Source organism: Nicotiana tabacum, chromosome 23 (genome assembly GCF_000715075.1).
Source record: "Nicotiana tabacum cultivar K326 chromosome 23, ASM71507v2, whole genome shotgun sequence".
Lineage (NCBI taxonomy): Eukaryota > Viridiplantae > Streptophyta > Magnoliopsida > Solanales > Solanaceae > Nicotiana > Nicotiana tabacum.
In genome coordinates this window covers 102,234,652-102,256,718 of record NC_134102.1, presented here as the reverse complement: position 1 = coordinate 102,256,718, position 22,067 = coordinate 102,234,652, and the positions used below count along the sequence as shown (strand labels likewise).

The window sequence follows — 22,067 nt, the reverse complement described above, 5'->3', positions numbered from 1 at the left end:
GAGTTTTGATGGTTACAATAGCTCCGTAGGGTGATTTTGGTCTTAGGGGCATGTTCGGATGTTGAATTGGAGGTCTATAGGTCATTTTAGCGTCAATTAGCGAAAGTTGGGAATTTGATGAATTTTGGAAGGTTTGACTGGGAGTGGACTTTTTGATATCGGGGTCAGATTTTGATTCAGGGAGTTGGAGTAGGTCCGCAATGTCAATTATGACTTGTGTGCAAAATTTGAGGTCAATCCGACTTGATTTGATAGGTTTCGGCGTTGGATGTAGAAGTTTGAAGTTATAAAGTTCATTAGGCTTGAATCGATGTGCAATTCAAATATTTAGCATTGTTTGATGTGATCGAAAGGCTCGACTAAGTTAGTATGATATTTTAGGACTTGTTGGTAAGTTTGGTTGAGGTCCCGGGGGCCTCGGATGGATTCCGGATGGTTAACGGATCAAAATTTAGACTTGGAGCATAGCTAAAGCTTTGTTGTGTCTAGTGTAATCGCACCTGCACATTTTGGGCCGCAGGTGCGGCACCGCAGAAGCGGCCTTCGATCCGCAGAAGAGGAATTGGGACTGTCCAGATGAGCCCGCATATGCGGTCATAGCCTCGCAGAAGCGAGAAGAGGGGGCGCAGATGCGAAGAGTGCGCAGATGCAATGGGGAGTTCCGCACATGTGGTTGCGCATATGCGAGGGTGAAGACCGCAGAAGCGGAGGCCCAGCTCTAATGGTTAAGTACAGAAGCGGTCGTGTTTTCCGCAAAAGCGGTGCCGCATGTGCGGCTAAGTGGATCGCAGAAGCGGAACCCCTGGGCAGTGTTTAAAGCCGAAGGGTTTCGTGATTTCTCTCATTTTGGACTTTGCAAACTCGGTCTAGGGCGATTTTTGATGCATTTTCGAAGAATTTCTTGAGGTAAGTCTCTTGTACTTATTTGTGATCAATAATCTTATTTCCCCATTGATTTCCCACCTAGATTGTGTGTGTTTAAGGTAGAATTTGGGAGTTTGAGACTAGGGATTTGGAGAGTTAAATTTAGGGGTTTGAGGCGACTTGGTGGCGGATTTTGGTAATTTTGGTATGGGTAAACTCGATATCGAATGGGTGTTCGTATTTTGTGACTTTTACCCGATTCTGAGACATGGGCCTGGGTCGACTTTTTGGGGTGATTGTTTTTGATTCTTTGCTAAAGTCGTAGATTTATGATTTCAATTAGTTTCTTGTAGTTGTACTCATGATATGAAATTGCTTTTGGCTAGATTTGGGTCATTCGGAGTCGGAAAATTGAGAGAAAAAATCATTATAGATTGATTGAGCGAGATTTGAGGTAAGTGACTTGTCTAACTTTGTGTGGGGGAAATCCCCTTAGAATTTGGTATTGTTATAACAATATGTGATATGTGAGCACCGTGTACGCGAGGTGACGAGTGTGTATACGGGCTAAATGTGGAAATTTCGGTTCTTGCCGAGTTGTCTTCTTTTAAATTCCTTAACTGAGTTGCCTTAGCATATGTAGTAACCATGTTTAGCCTAGTATCGCATGTCTACGTGCCTTAACTCCTACTTGCAATTTGTGCAACATGCTTAGTTGAATTACCTGCTTTCCCTTTATTTGAATTAAATCTTTAACTGTAAGATTTCTTGCTGTAAATTCGTTGTTCCTTCAGTTATCTGCTGCATATTTACTTTGGGACTATGAGGCGGTTCCTTGGGAGATCCCCTTGTACTGCATATTTACTTTGGGACTATGAGACGGTTCCTCGGGAGATCCCCTTGTACTGCATATTTACTTTGGGACTATGAGGCGGTTCCTCGGTAGATCCCCATGTACTGCATATTTACTTTAGGACTACGAGGCGTTTACTCGGGAGATCCTCATGTACTGCATATTTAATTTGGGGCTATGAGGCGTTTACTTGGGAGATCCTCATGTCTTGCATATTTACTTTGGGACTACGGGGCGATACCTCGGGAGATCCCCCATGTCGTGCATACTTACATTTAGGACTACGAGGCGGTATCTCGGGAGTGCCCTTGTTATTTATCTCTATTTGTTGTGCTGTTATTTTCTGAAACTTCTCATTGTTTAAATTCTCAGCCATTTCAAAATATTATTATATCTTCTGCCTTTTCTTTTAAACCAGTAAGGCACTGACCTGACCTCGTCACTATTCTACCGAGGTTAGGCTTGGCACTTACTGGGTACCGTTGTGGTGTACTCATACTATACTCTGCACATCTTTTTGTGCAGATCCAAGTTCTTCCTACCATGCCAGATACTAGTGAGCTGGACTGTACGTGGAGACTTCAAGGTATATCTGCCAGCGTCCGCAGACCTCGAAGTCCCCCTCTATCCTTATTATATTGTTTCCCTTATTCTCTTTAGACTTTGATGGATAGAAACACTTACTACTTTCTCTTAGAAGCTTGTGACTTATTTTCACTGGGTTTTGGGAGTTGTAATTATTGATTTGCGGTTTATATTTATTTCATGGGTTGAGAATTGAGCTTCAATTTTATATTATGTTATTCCGCAAATTTGTTAGACTTACCTAGTCTTAGAGACTAGGTGTCATCACGACATCCTACGGTGGTGAATTGGGGTCGTGACACTTCACATAAGAAATAACTTTGCTGGTAGAATGGCCAGGAGTCCCCCTCCACTCTAATCGAGGCAACCACGCATGGGCTAAGTCACTGTCTTAGCGTGACAGTCCAATATAGCATGATAAGGTGACAGTCAATCCATACCCAAGATGACATCAAAATCTACCATATCAAGAAGTAGAAGATCTACACTAGTCTCAAGACTCCCAATAGTAACCACACATGAGCGATAGACATGATCAACAATAATAGAATCTCTCACAGGCGTGGACACATAAACAGGAGCATTCAAAGAGTCACGAGGCACAACCAGATATGCAGCAAAATAGGATGACATGTAGGAATAAGTAGATCCCGAATTAAATTAGGAACAATACATGGGGTTGGGGCCCACCACTCTGAACTATATCTCTAGGACGGTCTCTAGTTGGCTGGCCTCTGCCTCTAACAGCCTAACCCCCACCTCTGGCTGCCTGACCCCTGCACCTGGCTGGCTGAGGGGGCGGTGGTGCAACCGGTGCCGGAACCATGGCACGAGAACTCTATTATGGCATGACGCCCAATAACCTCGGACAGGACCTCCTGATGTGCCCCATACCACCACACTCAAAACACCCATCCTGCTGGTGTGGCTGCTGAAATTGAAACTAAACCGAATGGGTCGGATAACCACGGTGATAGCTCTGAATCAGAGGCGCACTGATAGGAGCTGATGGTGCACTATAGGCTGGCTGCCCAGAATAAGGCACATAAGGACCACGACTCCCTGAAGCACTGTGAGATGCCTGAAGAGTTGAATGAAATGGCCTGGGAAGATGGTCTCTACCAAAAGCACCCCTGCCTCCCTAGTTTAAGTCCACAAATCGAGTCTCGTACTAGGTGACAGTCATACCACCCTGCTGAAGTCGCTCAAACTGCCTGCGATACTCCTCTCTCAGGGTGACAGGGATGAACTTGTCTAGAAATAGCTGTGAGAACTGATCCCAGATAAGTGCAGGCGACTCAGCTAGTCTAGTCAACATATAATCCCTCCACCATCTCTGGGGGAACCAGACATCTGAAATGCGGCAACATCGACCCCATTGGTATCAACTATACCCATGTTACGCAGCACTTCATGGCAACGGTCCAAAAAATCCCGTGAGTCCTCAGAAGGTGCGCTAGTGAAATGAACATGAAAGAGTTTGGTGAACTTATCCAACCTCAACATAGCCTCAGAAGACAAAGCGGGCCTATTACCGGCATGTGCCGCAATAACCGACTGAACTACGCAAACTGGCGGGGCTGTTGGAGTCTGGAACTAGGGAGCCACCTACTCTGGAGTGTGAGTAGCGGGAATCTATGCTCCTCCCCCAGCCCGAGAGATGGATGGTGCCACCGGAAAGGTACTGGTCTGGGCCACACTCTCCATAAGGCCCACCAAATGGACTAGAGTGTCCTGAAGTACAAGAGTGGCTATAAACTCCTCTGGGACCTGAGCTGGTACAACAGGTACAGTCTGAGCTGGAACATCCACATCAAAATCTACCTGAGGTTCTACTACTGGAGTTGGTGCTGCTACTCATGTTGAGCTCTGCCTCTGCCTCTGCCTCTGCCTCGGCCTCTGGCACGACCTCGACCTCAACCTCTACCCCTAATCGTAGCTGCCACATGGGGCTCCGACTCCTGTCTAGCGGTAGATGCGGTGCGTGTTCTCGCCATCTGCGAGAGAACAAGAATAGAAGGGTTCAATCATCAATGATAGAATAAAATCGTACGACAGAGTAAGAAGAAGTAACATTTTTACTAAACTCTATAGCCTTTAGAAGATAAGTACAGACGTCTCTGTACCGATCCTCCACACTCTACTAAGCTTGTTCGTGACTCGTGAGACCTAGGCAACCTAGTGCTCTGATACCAACTTGTCACGTCCTGGAAATCCAACCCTTGAGACCGTGATGGCGCCTAATATTTCTCTTGCTAGGCAAGCCAATATTAGAATAGTTTATCCATTTTTAACAGTTCAAATTAAATAATAATAATATAAAAAAAAACTGAAATAACTAAAGTAAATTCTGAAATAAGTGCGAAAAACTATAACAACTGAATTATCAAATATAGCCCTGAATCTGATATCATAAGTGCACGAGCTACTAAAATACTACAGATAAAGGTCTGAATAAACGTAAAGTTGTCTGAAAGAAAAAATACACAGCTAAGATAAAGTGGGAGGGGGCATCAGGGCTGCGAATACCGAGAAATTGTACCTCAAGTCTCCACACTAATAGTCAACCCGAGAAATCTACTAAAAATCTGCACAAGAAGTGCCAAAATCTGCACAAGAAGTGCAGAATATAGTATGAGTACAACCGATCACATGTACTCTGTAAGTGCCGAGCATAGTGATTAGGCTAAGGCAGGTCACTTAATATAACATGTATGCAGTATAAAATAATTACATGAAAGGAAAATATGAAAACGAAATAAGGCATTTAACTTATGAAAATAACTCAATCTTCGAAGAAAATTAGTAAATGCCAGAAATACCAATCCTTAGAGTCTCATATGAAAGTACTGAAGCCAACACAGCACAATAAGGAATAAAAACACATAAACTGTTGCGGTTCGCAACCCGATTCCACCGTACAACACTATCCACTCTTATTTCGTCATTTAAATATTAATAAGAATAAGTAAATATATATTACAGCACGCAACCCGATCCCACCATATAATCAGAATCAATATCATAATTCACCTTTATTTCACCATATCAATTCACCCTTAGTTCATATATTACGGTACGCGACCCGATCCCACTGTATCAATATAAATTCACCATTATTTCACCATATCAATCCATCCTTATTTTACCTGTTGCGGCGCGTAACCCGATCCCACCGTATAGTATAAATAGATCAGTTTAACAACTCGAATCACAAGAATCTCTACGATTAACGGATATGAAGCAGAACTAGAAAGGAAATCTCGTCCCAAATTAAGAATTTACTATGATTAATACTAAGCAGTAAGACAAGTCAACAACAACAACAACTCAGTATAATCCCACTAGTGGGATCTGGGGAGGGTAGTGTGTACGCAGACCTAGGGTAGAGAGGCTGTTTCTAATAGACCCTCGGCTCCCTCCCTCCATGAACTCCCCACATTGCTCTTGAGGTGACTCGAACTCACAACCTCTTAATTGAAAGTGGAAGTTACTCACCACTAGAGCAACTCACTTTTGTCTTATTAGACAAGTCAAATAAATGAAAAATAAAGGGTACAAGTAAGTTAGTTAAGGCAAGTAGTAGTAAATCATAGAAGCATTGGAGAATCTAATATTTTCAACACGAGAATAATAAACGACAAGTAGCAAATAAAGGCATGGGAAACATTTAAAGCATGTAACAGTTAAGACATGAAATGAAATAATTAATGAAATACGGAAAAAACATGGAAACAAGTATTTTGGCGACGTATATACACTCGGCACCTCGCATATACGCCGCTACACATGAATTTCACATAGCACATAGCTCAAGAGTTCCTAATTCCCTCAAATCAAGGTTAAACCCAACATTTACCTCACCCCGCAATCAACTCAAAATTTAATCACGGCCTTGCCTTTCGAAGAAGCCTCCAAACCAACCAAATCTAGCAAATTATTGACCAAACGATTCAAAATAAACTTAGAAACTACTCACGAATGAAAAAGGTTCAATTCAAATCATTATTGAAAAAATCAACAAAAGTCAACCCCGGGCTCGCTTGATCCAAACCTGAGGTTCGGACCAAAATCCGATCACTCATTCACTCCCGAGCTCGGTTATGCAATTTAATTCAAAATCCGACCTCAATTCGAAGTCTAAATCCCAATTTTACAAAAATTTCTAATTCTACAATGGAAATCCTAGATTTGATATTGAAATCTTATGAAATGTAATGGGTAATTGAAAGAAAGTAGATTAGAGTCACTTACCAATTAATTTAGGAAGAAAAGCTCTTGGAAAAATCGCCTCTAAGGAGTTTAGGATTGAGAATTTAAAAGAATGAGCTAAAATCTCGTCTTTCTCGTCTTTTGACCAAGCGTAGACGTCGCAATTGCGACCTGGGGTTCGCAATTGCGAACCCCGCAAATGCAAAAAAGTTTTCACAAATGCGAAGGTTTCACACCTTTGTTGCCATCGCAAATGTGAACAATTGGGTCGCAATTGCAAACATAAACATGATACTATCGCAAATGCTAGAACCTCAGTCCCAGCCCATGCTCGCAAATGCGAAGTATCCTTCGCAAAAGCGAGGCTCGCATTTGCGAGCCAAATCTCGCATTTGCAAAGTCTGCAGTCCAGCACCAGATGAAACTTGCACCAGCTATGATTTCTAAGTCCAAAACCACTCTGAATCCTATTCAAAACTCACCCGAACCCTTGGGACTCCAAACCAAACATGCACACAAGTCCAAAACATTATACGAACTCGCTCGCGCAATCAAAATACCAAAATAACACCTAGAACTATGAATCGGACACCAAAATAAATGAAATTTTCAATGAAACTTAAGAACTTTCAAGTTTTCCAACCGGACATCCGAATTATGTCGAATCAACTCCGTTTTGCACCAAATGTTGCAGACAAGTCATAAAGACAATAATGAACTTATACCAAGTTTCGGAACCAAAATTTGGACCCGGTAGCAACAAAGTCAAACTACGGTCAAACTTATTAATTCTTTAAACCTTTAAGCTTCTAGTTTTCAATAAATTGCGTTAATTCGAACTAAGGACTTCTGAATTAGATTCCGGGTATGCGCCCAACCGGACCGTCAAAATACTGATTTGGGTCCGTTTGCTCAAAACATTGACCGAAGTCAACTCAAATGAGTTTTAAGACACGATTTCACATTTTCATCAATTTTTTACATAAAATCTTTGGGAAAACGACACGAATTGTGCACGTAAATCGAGAAAGGTTAAACGAAGCTATTCAAGGTTTCAAAACAAAGAATTGAGGGTTAAAACTATAAATGACCTATCGGGTCATCACAATTATAAAAGATCTCACCCAATGAGCAAAGTACCCATATCATCTAATTCTCATACATGGAAGCAATTAATGAAGACTAAGGTCAAAGCAGAGCCTAATATCACATGGAATATTCAAGGTGGTAATTCCAGCTTCTTGTGGGATAATTGGACAAGTAATGGTCCATTAGCTAGGCTAATACAGGGCCCTGGGAAATCTGTCAAACTTAAAGTGAACAATTTTTTACACAATGGAGCATGGGATATTGATAAGTTGAACCAAATCCTCCTTTCTCACCTAATTGATGCCATTATCAGTTTAGATATTGGTAATTGTTACAAGGACTTCCATGTTTCGAATATCTCAAAAGACGGTCAGTACTCTAATAAATTTGCCTGGCATTCCATCAGAATGAAAAGGTAGAAAAATGAATTCATGAGTAAGGTTTGGCATAATTCTATTCCTTTTAAAACTTCCTTTATTACTTGGAGATTGTTTAAAAGAAAATTACCTTTTAATGATACTGCAGGAAGGTTTGGTACTAACATTACCTCTAGATGTTCTTGGTGTAACTTCGCACAGGTGAAAACTATGGAACATGCTTTCATGAATAGTGATGCTGCGATTTACATTTGGAATGAAATTGGCAATCCCCTGGGTATTAAGCATGAGTCTGGCACTATCATAGGAACATTCAAAAGATGGTGGGACGAGAAGAACAAAATAGAGTGCATAAACTGATCCTCCAAATTGCGCCTACTGTGATATGTTAGGAAATCTGGAAATAAAGGAATTCATGTAGATACGACAGTCAAAAGAGATTTCATTTGAATCACATTAAGCATCAAAGCATTTGGACTATCAAAGCGGCTATTTCAAAACAAATGCCTAGAATTGATGTTAATTTTCAATGGCCTATGATATGTAATAGATTGAGAAGCTAAAACCAGTTCATACCGGGAAGCAAGTTGTTGCACCATATTTTGCACAAGACACCTAATATTTAAAGTATACTAGGACACATATACTACACTATGCAATATGCACTAAATTATAATCTGCGAAACCATTGAGATTCTAGGTAAGGGTTCAAGTTATCTCGAGGGAAAGGTGTTAAGCATCCCTCAAACTCCACAGAATGTGGTTCCTGCATACTCAATCAAATAAGGGAGGGAAGGTTCAAAAGAATGATTAACTACATCACAAAGGATTTCTATCAAAGAGTAGTCAATACAATTGCCACGTAGCGAATAAATATTCAAAGCATAACTATTGCGTTTCTGGTAAAATATATACAACAAGTTATGCAAAGCAAATTAATAAACAAAATCTTTTTGGGGATTTGATTGAAAGAATTAGGTTCAAAATAGAGTATAGGAGGAAACTTCGACTTATAATTAAAGCCAAGCAATTTACTTATACTAGATTAGTCTTGATTGAACACACATACAATAAAAGGTGAAGAATTATCTTTGGATAGTTTTTATGTAATGAATAAGGTAAGAAGAGAGTTGGTTGTCATTCACAAGATTAATTGAAAAGTTAAATTACATAGAGGACAATTAGCTATACCAAGCAAATAATAGAATGTTTATATTCACATGCACATGTAGCAAAAGTAAATGAACAAAGAGTATGAAATAATTTACATTCTTTGAAATCGGTGCACAAGACCTAAAAGAAGAATTTGGTATTTTTAGAGAATACGTGAAGATGGGATAATGTTTGTATTTAGCTAAAGTATAAAATGTAATAAGGAACAATAACAACAAACAAGACAAGGTAAAATGATATACAAACGTTATGTCTAACACTTTAGTTTAATAAATGAAGTATGAAAGAATTTCATTTTAAAATGAATGAACCTGTACAAGAAATTGTTTAAGGGATGAGAGTGCAAGATAATATGTAGTGATAAGTGAAATCATTACAGATTGACTAAATGAATATTAATTAAAGAATACCCTTTGAAAGAATTTAATTTATGTGCAAAGATTAACTATTTAAGTAAAAAAACTAAAATAAAATTTACTCTAAATGGTTGGTAAGAATGGAAAAGAATAATCTTTGAACAATCTTAATAGATCATAGATAAACTAAAAGAATCAATTTGATAAATGGAATGAGTATGGTATAGGAAAAATGTATCAAAATATTTATGACATAGAAAATTATACCATCGGCACAAGGAGATATTCGCGCTAAAAGTATATTATCTTTCAATGAGTAGCTAAAAACCATCTCTCAGAGTCATGGTCTTGAAATACAAATTATGTAAGTCAAGCCCAAATGACTACAAGACCCAAGTCGCTCAAAGAAAAGCACAACATTTCAATTCTAATGTCTTTACAAATTATGTCTACTCAAAATGTGTTAACTAAATAATAAATTACATATAGAGAGGTCAGAAAGGCATGCTAGTATAGCTTTAAGGAAATACGATAAAATGATTTGTTTTTATTTTTTCATGAAAAAGAGGATGACATGTTTTATTTTAGTATACAACTAACCTGATTGATTATGTGTATGTTAATTCTAATTGATTGGCCAAGTTTAATATACATATTTGTCAACCTAAGTGTTTATACAAATTATGTGAATTATCTAATGTACAATGTTACAATTTAACAGGATTATTACCGGATGCAACTCACCCTAAGTGTTTGACAAATAGATAAACATCACAGCAAGCAAGCAAACATATTATTTATCTACTACTTTACTATACTTTACGTGTTGGATACATCCAAGAATAGGAAGTGTGAAGCGGGGAGCTTGAAAGGAGATTTGTCTTTTCGTCTTTGGGTGACGTCCCCCGAAAACAACTCCATGTTCTAGTACCTCGCAAGACAAGAAAAGTGAAATTATTAGTAAAGTATAAAGTAAACAATAAACTAATTTATTTTGGAAATGATTTTATTTGAAAATGTTTTTGAAAGATTATTTTTTGAAAATATTTTTGGACGGAGGCAGTGGCAAACCATCAACGTCCGGAGACAATTTCCGACGAGCTTTACGGCCTCATGGAAATTACAACCGGACAAGTCCCTTAGAACAACAGCAAACCAAACGGAACCCAATTGCAACAACAAAGACAGAAGCATCAAGAACGCAAAAAATGGAAATATAACCAAACCGCGTCAAAATAATGTAGTAACAACAGTAACAAAGTAATTAAAGCAGACGAAAGAACAGCGTAAACAAGGATCCAAACAGAGGCAGCATCGAGATATGTAAGAGAAGCCTCAATGGTCACCAGAAACGGCACAATTCGGGCCAAAATCTGAGTCTCCGTCCAGATCTGGAAAAAATGAAAACGGCAGAGCAAGAGGAGTCTTCACCGGTATTATTTCCGGCGTTACTTCCTCGGACGGTCATCGGAATACAGGCTGCCAGAAAATCGAGCACAACAACAATAACAAACAAGTCAGCATCAAAATGAGATAAACATGGTGTCGATTTCAAACGAGGTCGCCGGATTTAACATCGTTTCCGGCCAGATCTCGTTAGACCTGAAACGCCATCTGCAGGTTCACCGATTCCCGATGAGTTCGTCGCAACGGAAAGAGAGGTGAGAGAGATGAGAGTAGGGCAGCGAGATCAGACAGCCTAGGACGGGGGTGGCTGGCCGGAGTTCGCCGGTAACTTCTCAAACGAGGGAGACGAGAGAGCCAAAGGGCTGGAGGCTGCTCTCTTTACAAAGAGAGATAGAGGGCAAAAATTTTGAGAGAGAGAAGGTTGGGCTGCTCCCCCAATCTGTTTGGTTTAGCTTCTAAAATTAGCTTGTTTTAATAAATATATTTTTTAAAATTATTTTTTAAAAAAATATTTTTGATAATAATCAGTTACTCTATAAATTATGGACCAAATCTCTATTACATACTTTCTGACACATAAAATATCTTACACATTCAATCTTTCTAAAGTATGTCTAAGACCATTTTTTTTTTGACCAGTTCTTCAAAATATGTGTATTATCATGCATCAATACGGCTGTGACATGTGTCCTCTCAAAGAAAAAAAATACTTATAATATTTAAAAGAAAAAATAGAAAACACCCCCCTCCAAACACACACAAGTGTCTCATCTTCTTCAGAGTCTCGACCCGTCCGTCTGCTTCTTCCTCGTATCTTCCTCTTCTATGGCTGCCACCAATACCACTCCATGGCTATTGCCATAACCATAATCAACTGAAAAATAGGTCCCATCCAAATCACAATCTTCAATACATCGTTGATATTATCCATCGCAAGGAAATGACCTCGTCATCGGAAAACAAAGGCCAGTAACGACCCCTTCTTGACTAAAACTTTTAAATTCGAGTTGATCTTCTGGGTTTTGACGTACTGAATTCATCTCTAAGCACTCTTATTTTGTCATTTTTGTATATTCTAAACAGGGTTTATGCTTATATGTTAAGGCCATCAATGGAGAGGTCTAACTGTTAGCATTTTTTTCGAATTGGGTATCCATTTGTTTGCTCGTACTAAAAAATCATGAATTGGAAAGTTTAAATTTTAGCTTTTTCGAAGATGCCCATGAATGGGAAGTACATTTGCAGCATTTCTCTAAATTGGGTGTTCGAGTATTTGCTAATTATATGTCGCAAAGAAGCCATGCACTAACATTAATAGAATTTTCTTGGATTGAAATTAATAGAACTTTCTTGGACATTTAATAGTGTAGGATTACTGGCTTTTTTCTGTGAGTATAAACTTTAATTGCATACCAAGATCTTGAACATGATAATCTTACACAAAATCGTACAGAAAACATACCTGAATCGTAAGCCATCATCGTGAAGTGAAAGCGTTAATTCAAATTGGTTTCTCGCCCCTTGCCCTAGCTTTCGTTACCTTCGACTTTAGTGATGGAAGAGAGAAAAATAAAATACGGTAACCTAATGGGTGGGGAGAGGACCAATTTATAGAGGTTCTCACTTAATTCGGTACGTCCATCAAGTAACTGATCGAACGGATGAGATTTACTCATTAATTAAATATTAATTATGGGCCTTAAACTTATTGGGCCACCAATAAACATAGAAAAATCTTACATTCTCCCACTTGGCCCAATAATCATATAGCATTAATATTTAATCATATAAACATTAGTTGCGCATAAACAAATCTCTTCTATAATCTCCATCATAAATTCTATAACACGATAAACTACTAAATGTGAGTTATGGCGGTTATATATAATTTGTCTACATACTCCCTTCCATATACTACAACATTAGCAGCTCATCGTACCAGGTCCATAAGCTATAAAATATTATGGTCCGCAATAATATCTCATTGAGACTTATCTTGTAGCATCTCAAAATAATAATGTGTACACCATTATGAGAAACATGAATCATTAATGTATATCAGAAACATATAAATGAGCTCAGAGTGTCAAAACATCATAAATACATCAATCATAAATACAGCCAAGACCCATTCTATGTACATGTTCTTTAAATATCTTTAGCTGTAAACCTTTCGTTAATGGATCTGTAATCATGAGATCAGTTCTAATATGCTAAAGTGATACTCTTTGTTTCTGAACTTCCTCCTCAATGGTAAAGTATTTTAATTCCATATGTCTGGCACCTTTTGAGTACTTATCGTTCTTGGAGAAGAATACTGCTGCAAAATTATCACAGTTAATTTTCAACGGCTTGGTAATGATGTCGACAACCCCAAGTCCTGAAATAAAGTTTCGCAACCATAATACATGAATTGTGGCTTCAAAACATGCCACAAATTCTGCTTCCATTATAGATGTAGCAATGACAGACTGTTTGGCACTCTTTCACGATATTGCTCCTTCAGCTAATTGGAAGAAATAACCAAACGTGGACTTTCTAGTGTCAATATATCCAGCGAAATCTGAATCCGAGTATCCAACAACTTCCAAATGCTTGGATCTCCTATACATAAGCATATAATCCTTCGTTCCTTTCATGTACCTCAAAACTTTCTTTGCAGCTTTCGAGTGATCAATTCCTGGGTTACACTGGTATCTTCCCAGCATCCCGACCGCAAAACTAATATGCAGTCTTGTGCAAGTATGAGCATACATCAGACTACCAATAATAGAAGAGTAAGGAATTGATTCCATTTCCTTTCGTTCTACATTTTTCTTAGGGCATTGCATGTGACTAAATTTGTCCCCTTTTTGAATTGGAACAATTTCTGCTGAACAATTATTCATGTTAAATCTCTCTAGAACTCTTTCGATATAGCCTTTTTGAGACAATCATAATAATCATTGTGATCTATCACGGAATATTTCTATTCCTATCACATAGGATGCCTCACCCATATCTTTCATTTCAAAATTCTTAGAGAGAAAATCTTTAGTCTCACGCAATATGCCTAAATCATTAGCAGCAATTAGAATATCATCAACATATAGGACTAAAAATATAAACTTGCTCCCACTGATCTTTTGGTATATACATCGATCAACGGTATTTTTCACAAATCCAAAAGATGTTATGGTATCATTAAACTTTATATACCATTGTCGTGAGGCTTGTTTAAGTCCATATATTGACTTCTTCAGTTTACACACCATTTGACCTTTTCCTTTAAGTTTCGAAACCCTCTGGTTAGTCCATATAAACTTCCTCCTCGAGCTCTCCATTAAGAAAGGCAGTTTTCATATCCATTTAGTGTAACTCTAAATCATAATGAGCCACCAACGCTTTAATAATTCTTAACGAGTCTTTCTTTGAGACCGGTGAAAAGGTCTCTTTATAATCAATGCCTCCTTTCTGAGTATAACCCTTGGCAACAAGTCTGGCTTTGTATCGTTTAATATTGGCATCTGAATCACGTTTGGTCTTAAAGACCCATTTACACCCGATTCTTTTAGAAATTTCTGGCAATTCAACGAGATCCAAGACTTTATTGTATTCCATGGACTTTAGCTCTTCCTTCATGGCATCAATCCAATTGTCAGACTCATTACTTTCTATGGCTTGTGAAAATAAAACCGGATCCTTATTAAGACCAATGTCAAAATCTGATTTTTGCAAATAAACCACGTAATCATCCGAAATAGCCGATTTTCTAACTCTTTGAGATTTTCTTAATGGCATTTCTTGTGGTTCATTTGTGTCAGATATTTGTGAGTTAGTTTCTTCATGAAGTGTTTCATCCAAATGTTCCTCAGTATTGTCAAAGTGTTCTTCAATAACTGGAACAATATTTGGTATTTGTGTGGAAGTAGGCACATTCGTGGGTAATAGAATATTGACCCTCACCTCTTTTATTTTCACACTTTGCTTTTCAACACTCCCACTAACTTCACCATTCTCAATAAATCTTGCATTATCGGTTTCAACAATTCTCGAACTATGGTTTGGACAGTAAAACACATACCCTTTAGATTTTTCTGGGTAACCAATAAAGTAACCACTTACTGTTTGAGAATCTAATTTCTTTTCTTGTGGATTATAAACTCTAGCTTTCGCCGGGCAACCTCAAACATGCAGGTGCCTTAAACTATGTTTCCTTCTTGTCCACAGTTCAAAATGGGTCTTTGGAACTGCCTTACTTAATATACAACGGTTTTAAGAGCATACATCCACAATGATTTGGATAATGAGGAATTACTTATCATGCTCCTAACCATATCCATAAGTATTCGATTATGCCTTTCTGCAATACCATTTTGTTGAGGTATTTCTGGCATAGTATACTGTGCACATATGCCATGTTCCTCGAGAAACTTCGTAAATGGACCTGGACATTGTCCTGATTCATTATATTTTTCATAATATTCACCACCTCTATCTGACCTAATGATTTTCACCTTTGTATCTAATTGCCTTTCAACCTCATTAACAAACACTTTGAGAGCATCTGTTGCTTGAGATTTTTCTATCAGCAAATAGATGTATCCATAACGTGAAAAGTCATCGATAAAAGTGATAAAATATTTTTCTCCACCAAAAGATGGAACATCAAAGGGTCCACAAATGTCGGTGTATATAATTGCAAAAAGCTGGGTGCTTCTTGTGGCACCTTTCTTACTTTGCTTGGTTTGCTTTCCCTTAATGCAATCCAAACATATAGTAAGATCAGTAAAATTTAGATTCGGAAGAATCTCATTCTTTACTAATCTTTTTAACCTTTCTTTGGATATATGACCCAAACGTTTATGCTACAAGTAAGTAGAACTTTCATCTAGTGAACTACGTTTAATTCCAACATTATATTGAATAGTAAGAAGGGATTCAGAAAAACTAATATCGAGTTTCAATTTATATAAACCATCACTAAGAAAATCAGAACCATAAAAAATAGTATTCTTATATAAATTGAAACATCCATTTTCAAACTTTAAATCAAATCCATAAACATCAAGTCTTGAAAGAGAAATCAAATTCCTAGAAACTGAAGGTACATAAAGAGTCTGTAATAGATCAAGGTGACGTCCAGTCTCCATGGTCAAACGATAAGTCCCTATGCCTTTAATTGGAGCCTTCATACGATTTCCCATGAACAAGAAATCCTTATTTGGATTTGTAGTTTGGATCGTAAGGAATCCCTGCAACGTAGTAGATACACGAGCAGTTGCACCAGAATCAAGCCACCAAGTATTTTTAGGAACTTCTATTAAATTTGATTCGAAACATATAAAAGCATTAATTGTACCTTTCTTTTCGAACCAAGCTTTACATTTCAGGCAATCTTTCTTTCTGATAGTGTCCTTCCTTGTTACAGAAATGACACGTATCTGCCTTATGTTCCTTCTTAGCATCCTGTGGAGCTTTAGCATGTGCTTTCTTCTTTTTGAACTTGTTGGGCTTCACTTTAAGTCCTTTACCAGCTCCTTGACCCATGAGGTTGATTGAATGACTCCCTTGCTTCTTAAGTCCTGACTCCTCCTGAGTAAGCATACTGGACAATTCACTAACATTCCACTTATCCTTAATAGTGTTATAGTTAATTTGAAATGGTCCATACTTAGGAGGCAACGAGTTCAGAATAAACTGAACCAAGAAGGAATCATCCACTTTCATCCCCAAGGTCTGAAGTCTTGCTGCAATGTTAGTCATCTCGATGATATTGTTTTGCATACTATGCGACCCATCAAACTTCATGGTCGTGAGTTCGGCCATTAGTGTACCAGCGAGAGACTTATCTGCAGAACGAAAACGTTCTTCCACAAACTTCAGGTATTCCCTGGCACTTTCAGTTTGTGGAATAGTACTCTTAATGTTGTTGGCAATATTCATTCGCATAAACGTAAGGCTTAGCCTGTCAGAGCGTTCCCATGCTTTATGGAAAGACTTCTCATCCGCACTGCTCGAATCAGTAATGGCAGCGGGCTTATCATTCAGCAGAGCCAAGTCAAGATCCATCACACCTAAGTAGAACTGGACTTGTTCACGCCATTCAGAGAAGTTTAATCCGTTGAACACAGTAACAGACGAAGCATGCGAATGAAAAGAAATAGCTGCAAAATAGATAATACATTCTCACAAATCAATATGGATTCAACAAAATAGTTAAAGCATATCGCAATTCTCCTTTGGGTAAATACTACGACACACTATCATAAGTTAAATGTTATTTAGTCTTTAATAGGTAATTAAATATTTTTAACCAAATATATATATGCCATCTTTGGACAGACAATATATATTTGACTAAGAATATTAATTTACCTCATCATATTCACTATTCATATAATAATTGATTCACCTCTGGGTAAAATCCTTAAGTTCTAGCAATAGTGAAAATTAATTTATCCACTAATTTTTAATTATAAGCATTTCATTAATTTCATGAATAAACTATAATTTTATATATGCATATTTTCATAAACAAACTAGTTTGGCCACTTTGGTGACTAACAAACTATATAACACAAGTGCACACACAAAATAGAGATCATAAGATTTTATGCATGTGATTACTTTAAACAATCTAGTTTGGTCACTTTGGTGACTAACAAACTATATACACATTAATCACATACATAAAATAAACAATAAATAGCTTTATCAACTAATAGCCCAAAACAAATTATTAAATAAACCAAAATAAATTACTTCATAGCCTAAAGTTAAACAGTAACTGGTCTAATTTTTAAATCTTTCATAAAAAAGAATTTTTCATAATGGCTTAGAACGTTGGAACATAATATCCTTAAGGCATTCAAAATGAGAAATTTAGACAACATAAATATTGGAGGCAAACTTTAAATGGATACCTAATACATAAAGAATCAAACATTGAAGGTTACTGCTTTAAAGAAAAAAGTACATTCAGGTGGGATTGTAGAGTAATTTAATTTCACAAATATTCATTCCCAATATAAAACTTCATTAGATTTCGTTAACTGTAGTAACACTTTATTGGTGAATCTTAAGCAAAATTCATCACAGGGCAAAATTCATCACGGCGTCCGACCTTTCTTCGTTCAAATAGAAAATTTGACATAATTTATTACTAGCAGTTTATAAAAGAAATTTCATACTTTATTAGATATCCTCAAATTAAAAGAACTGGAATCAGATACGAGATTATTACAAATCCAATTAGAACAGTACGCATCAACATAAAGATATAGTCTTTCTTTTACGAAGATTATCAGTTCAAATATCCAGGCTCGTGATACCACATGTGAGCATAAACTTTAATTGCATACCAGGATCTTGAACATGATAATCTTATACAAAATCGTACAAAAAACATACCTGAATCGTAAGCCATCATTGTGAAGCGGAAGCGTTAATTCAAATTGGTTTCTCGCCCCTTACCTTAGCTTTCGTTATCGCCGACTTTAGTGATGGAAAAGAGAAAAATAAAATACGGTAACCTTAATGGGTAGAGAGATGACCAATTTATAGAGGTTCTCACTTGATCCGGTACGTTCATCAAGTAACTGATCGGACGGATAAGATTTGCTCATTAATTAAATATTAATTATGGGTCTTAAACTTATTGGGTCACCCATAAACATAAAAAAATCTTGCATTTTCTTGTTGGAGTAATTGATTGAAATGAAACGATGGGGTTCGATAGAAGAGAACATGGGGGGTTTCGCTGGTCATGGGATTGGAGAGGAAAATAAAAGAAATTAAAAATAGAAAAACAATTAAGTTGGACCATAGGATCAACTTTATTAAATTTGAACTGTTGATATAAAGATGCATAAACATATTTTTCACCTCCTCACGCGCACTTTTTACGTGTAATATACCTGGTCAAAAGTAGTGTGTACTAGACATATTCTGTAAAGGTTGAGTGTGTAATATGATTTTCGTGGTCAGAAAGTGTGTAACAGGGATTTAACTCATAATTTAAGGGTAACTTATGTATTTTGCCTTATTTATTATCACATCAATATGACTTGTCGCGTCATATGTATTGTCATCTCGGATGTTTAGTCATGTCAAATGTCACATCAAATGTGTTGTCGCATCGGACGCTGACAAGATATTGATTTGACTGGACCTGATCCGTATTTTTAAAATAAATTCAACTGGCTACCATGTTATTACTAGATCGTGCTATAAATTTAAAAATTATTATTTAATTGAAAATTATGGTTTCCGATATTTATTTGAAGATACTAACTACTACGGTATTGTTGTAGTAATTATTTTATATATATTTTAAATGATAATGAATTGATAGAAATATCCTAATATTTTGAAAATAAGACAATTATCAATAAATTATTTGACTTTTGGAAAAAACACAAAAATTATAATATTTAACTAATTGCAAAAATGATAAAAATTCTATATTTTGTGAAAATAGGAATAATATTAATAAATTGCATAAAAGCTGAATAATGTGCAAAAATTATATTTTATCATTTTTTACTAGGAAGACTGCAGAAATTAATTTTTAAATACAGAGGGTCAAAATTGAGTGTCAATACAAGTCATGTGGCAACCTCCTTCAAGTGGCACCGTCAAGGTAAACACAGATGGTAGTTATATTAATGAAAGTGGGAAAGCATGAATTGGAGGCATCATCAAGGATAACAAGGGCAATTTAATTATGGCCTTCTCTGTTCCTATTACTTGCGAAAGCAACAACATGGCTGAGGCAATTGCAGTAGAGTTTGGAGGGAAATGGTGCAATCATTTGGGTACACTAATTTTGCTCTTGAACTGGATTCTATGGTCATCGCCAACATGCTCACAAACAAGACTACTAACAATATGAAGATCAAAATAGTCATAGACTGAACTATCAACATCATTGAGATTACGAAAGTGACTGTGAAGCACTCCTTTAGAGAAGAAAATCAAGTGGCAGATTCTTTAGCTAAACTGACTACTACATCTAACTAGAGATTGCTCTGTCATACCTATCAGCAACTTCCTAAGTCTACTAAAGTTTCCTTCCTCTTAGATAAGTGGCAGTTACCTAGCATAAGGTCTAAGTAAGACAAGTGCAATTTCTTTGTAAGCTAGGCTCTTGTATACTAATCTTTTCAGTTAGGAGGACGTTGTATATACCTAATTTTTTTTGGGTGATGGAATCACCATTGTTGTCTTCTTCCGAGGTCAGGTTAAACCCTCTTCACTGTGCTTTTTTGAAATACAATGCCATCCAGCCTATGTCTGGGTAACTTTAATAAATAAATACAAATCTTCCTAGCCTAAACTAAAAGATATTCTTTAAATTAATCTCGTTGTGACATAGGATGAATTATTTGTACTAATTGCCTCACTATGACAATTTCACTTTACAATTGCAAGAACTTGGTGATCTTGATTAATTTAAACCGTATTCTTTTTATTTTTTGTGTGTAGAAAATGAATATGTAGGGTAACATTTTCAACTCTTCTTTTCTGGTTTCTTTTCTTTTCTAATTAATCGAACTTAGATTCATCCCATGCTCGCATCCCCTTGAACCACAAACCCCTTAAAAGGAAAAGGGATGGGGGAGAAGAGGTAAATGAAGGCTATCTATGGTTGCTTTCATATTTGTCGTTCTTCTATTCATACAGAATTAAATAACATATCTCTAAGACTTCCATTTTGATCCATTCATTTATCATCCATGAAATTCAGAAATTAATTCGCGACATTCACTAATTTTAATTTGATAGATCCTGTCAGTGTATATAGAGAGGCAAGAAAAAAAAATACAAAAACAGATCTAAAATTTTGGATCTGTCCTTGTCCCATCCTAATGTATGATCTAAGAAGAACAATTAAAGAAAATCATATAAAAACAGAAACCAGTTGCTCTAAATTTAAGCAAACTTTATGTTCACGGGCTTTAACTTGGGCATGTTAACCAGAGTAGTGGCAATGGGTCAACAACACTTTCTGGACCATGGTATAGAGGTATAATATTAGATCAAACATGTCCAGAAGTAGCTTTCCGGCTAGTCTATATTACGGTTCATCAACCTTCGGTACTAGGGGCTTTTGCATCTATACTCTGTAACGACTCGACTGGTCATTTTGAGTATTTTAGTCCCGATCCCCTATTTATTACCTCCTTTATGTTATATTGTGATTATGTGACTTATCGGGATATTTGGTTTTGTTTTCGGGTGAGTTTCGGAGTGAAATGGGACACATAGTCCATAAGTTGGAGGTTTAAGTTGTAAGAATTGACCGTAGTTTGACTTTTGTGTAGATGACTCCGGAATAAAATTTTGACGGTTCCAATATCTTCGTATGGTGATTTTAGACTTAGGAGTGTATCCGAATGTTGATTTGGAGGTCTGTAGGTCGTTTCGGCGTGAATTGGCGAAAGTTAGAAAGTTGAAGGTTTGAAAGATTGAAAAGTTTGACCGGGAGTTGACTTTATTGATATCGGAGTAGGAATCCGATTCCGAAAGTTGGAATAGGTCCTTCATGTCATTTATGACTTGTGTGCAAAACTTGGAGTCAATCGGAGTTGTTTTGGTATGAATCGACATTTGTTTTGAAATTCGCAAGTTCATAAGTTACTTAGGCTTGAATCGATGCGCGATTCGTGGTTGTGGTATTGTTTGATGTGATTTTGACGCTTTGAACATGTTCGTATGATGTTTTAGGACTTGTTGGTATATTTAGTTGAGGTCCTGGGGGCCTCGAGTGTAATTCAAATCATGTTCGGCGCATTTCGGAACCTTGAAAAATTGCTGAAGCTGCTGAATTTTCTGAAATCTGGTTTCCTTCTTCACGTTCGCGAGAGAGGTCATGCGTTCGCGAAGGGTATCTGGGAGGTAGGTGAGTTTTGTTCTTCGCGTTCGCAAAGGTATAGGGAGTTGTTCGCCGCGTTCGCGTATGAGGGGTCGCATTCACGTTGGCCTGGGCTCAGTGTTCATCGCGTTCGCGTGGGGGATCTCGTGTTCGCGAAGAGGATTTTGACAGCTGAGTATATTTGTGCTTCGCGAACGCGAGACGTATTCCGCGTATGCAAAGAAGAGCACCTGGGCAGCAGAATTTAAGTTTCAAAACGAGGGTTCTATCTCATTTTTCATAATTTGGACCTA

At 37.3% G+C, this 22,067-nt stretch overlaps 1 protein-coding gene and 1 long non-coding RNA gene across 2 annotated transcripts; both read right to left on the bottom strand.

The window, feature by feature from the left end:
• Positions 1 to 2,744: 2,744 nt before the first annotated feature.
• On the bottom strand, positions 2,745 to 11,385 carry LOC107783885 (uncharacterized). The gene is made up of 3 exons (XR_012705880.1): positions 8,151 to 11,385; positions 4,845 to 4,961; positions 2,745 to 4,299 (listed from the first exon to the last, which is right to left on the bottom strand). It is a non-coding gene; the product is annotated as an uncharacterized LOC107783885 (long non-coding RNA).
• Positions 11,386 to 13,402: 2,017 nt separating this feature from the next.
• On the bottom strand, positions 13,403 to 13,804 carry LOC142177308 (secreted RxLR effector protein 161-like). The gene has a single exon (XM_075245782.1). It carries the CDS (start codon positions 13,802 to 13,804, stop codon positions 13,403 to 13,405), a length of 402 nt encoding a protein of 133 aa, XP_075101883.1.
• Between the last annotated feature and the right edge of the window lie 8,263 nt (positions 13,805 to 22,067).

Coding starts and splice junctions, on each gene's coding strand:
- LOC142177308 (XM_075245782.1), bottom strand. CDS start 13,804: ATGAATAATTGTTCAGCAGAAATTGTTCCAATTCAAAAAGGGGACAAA.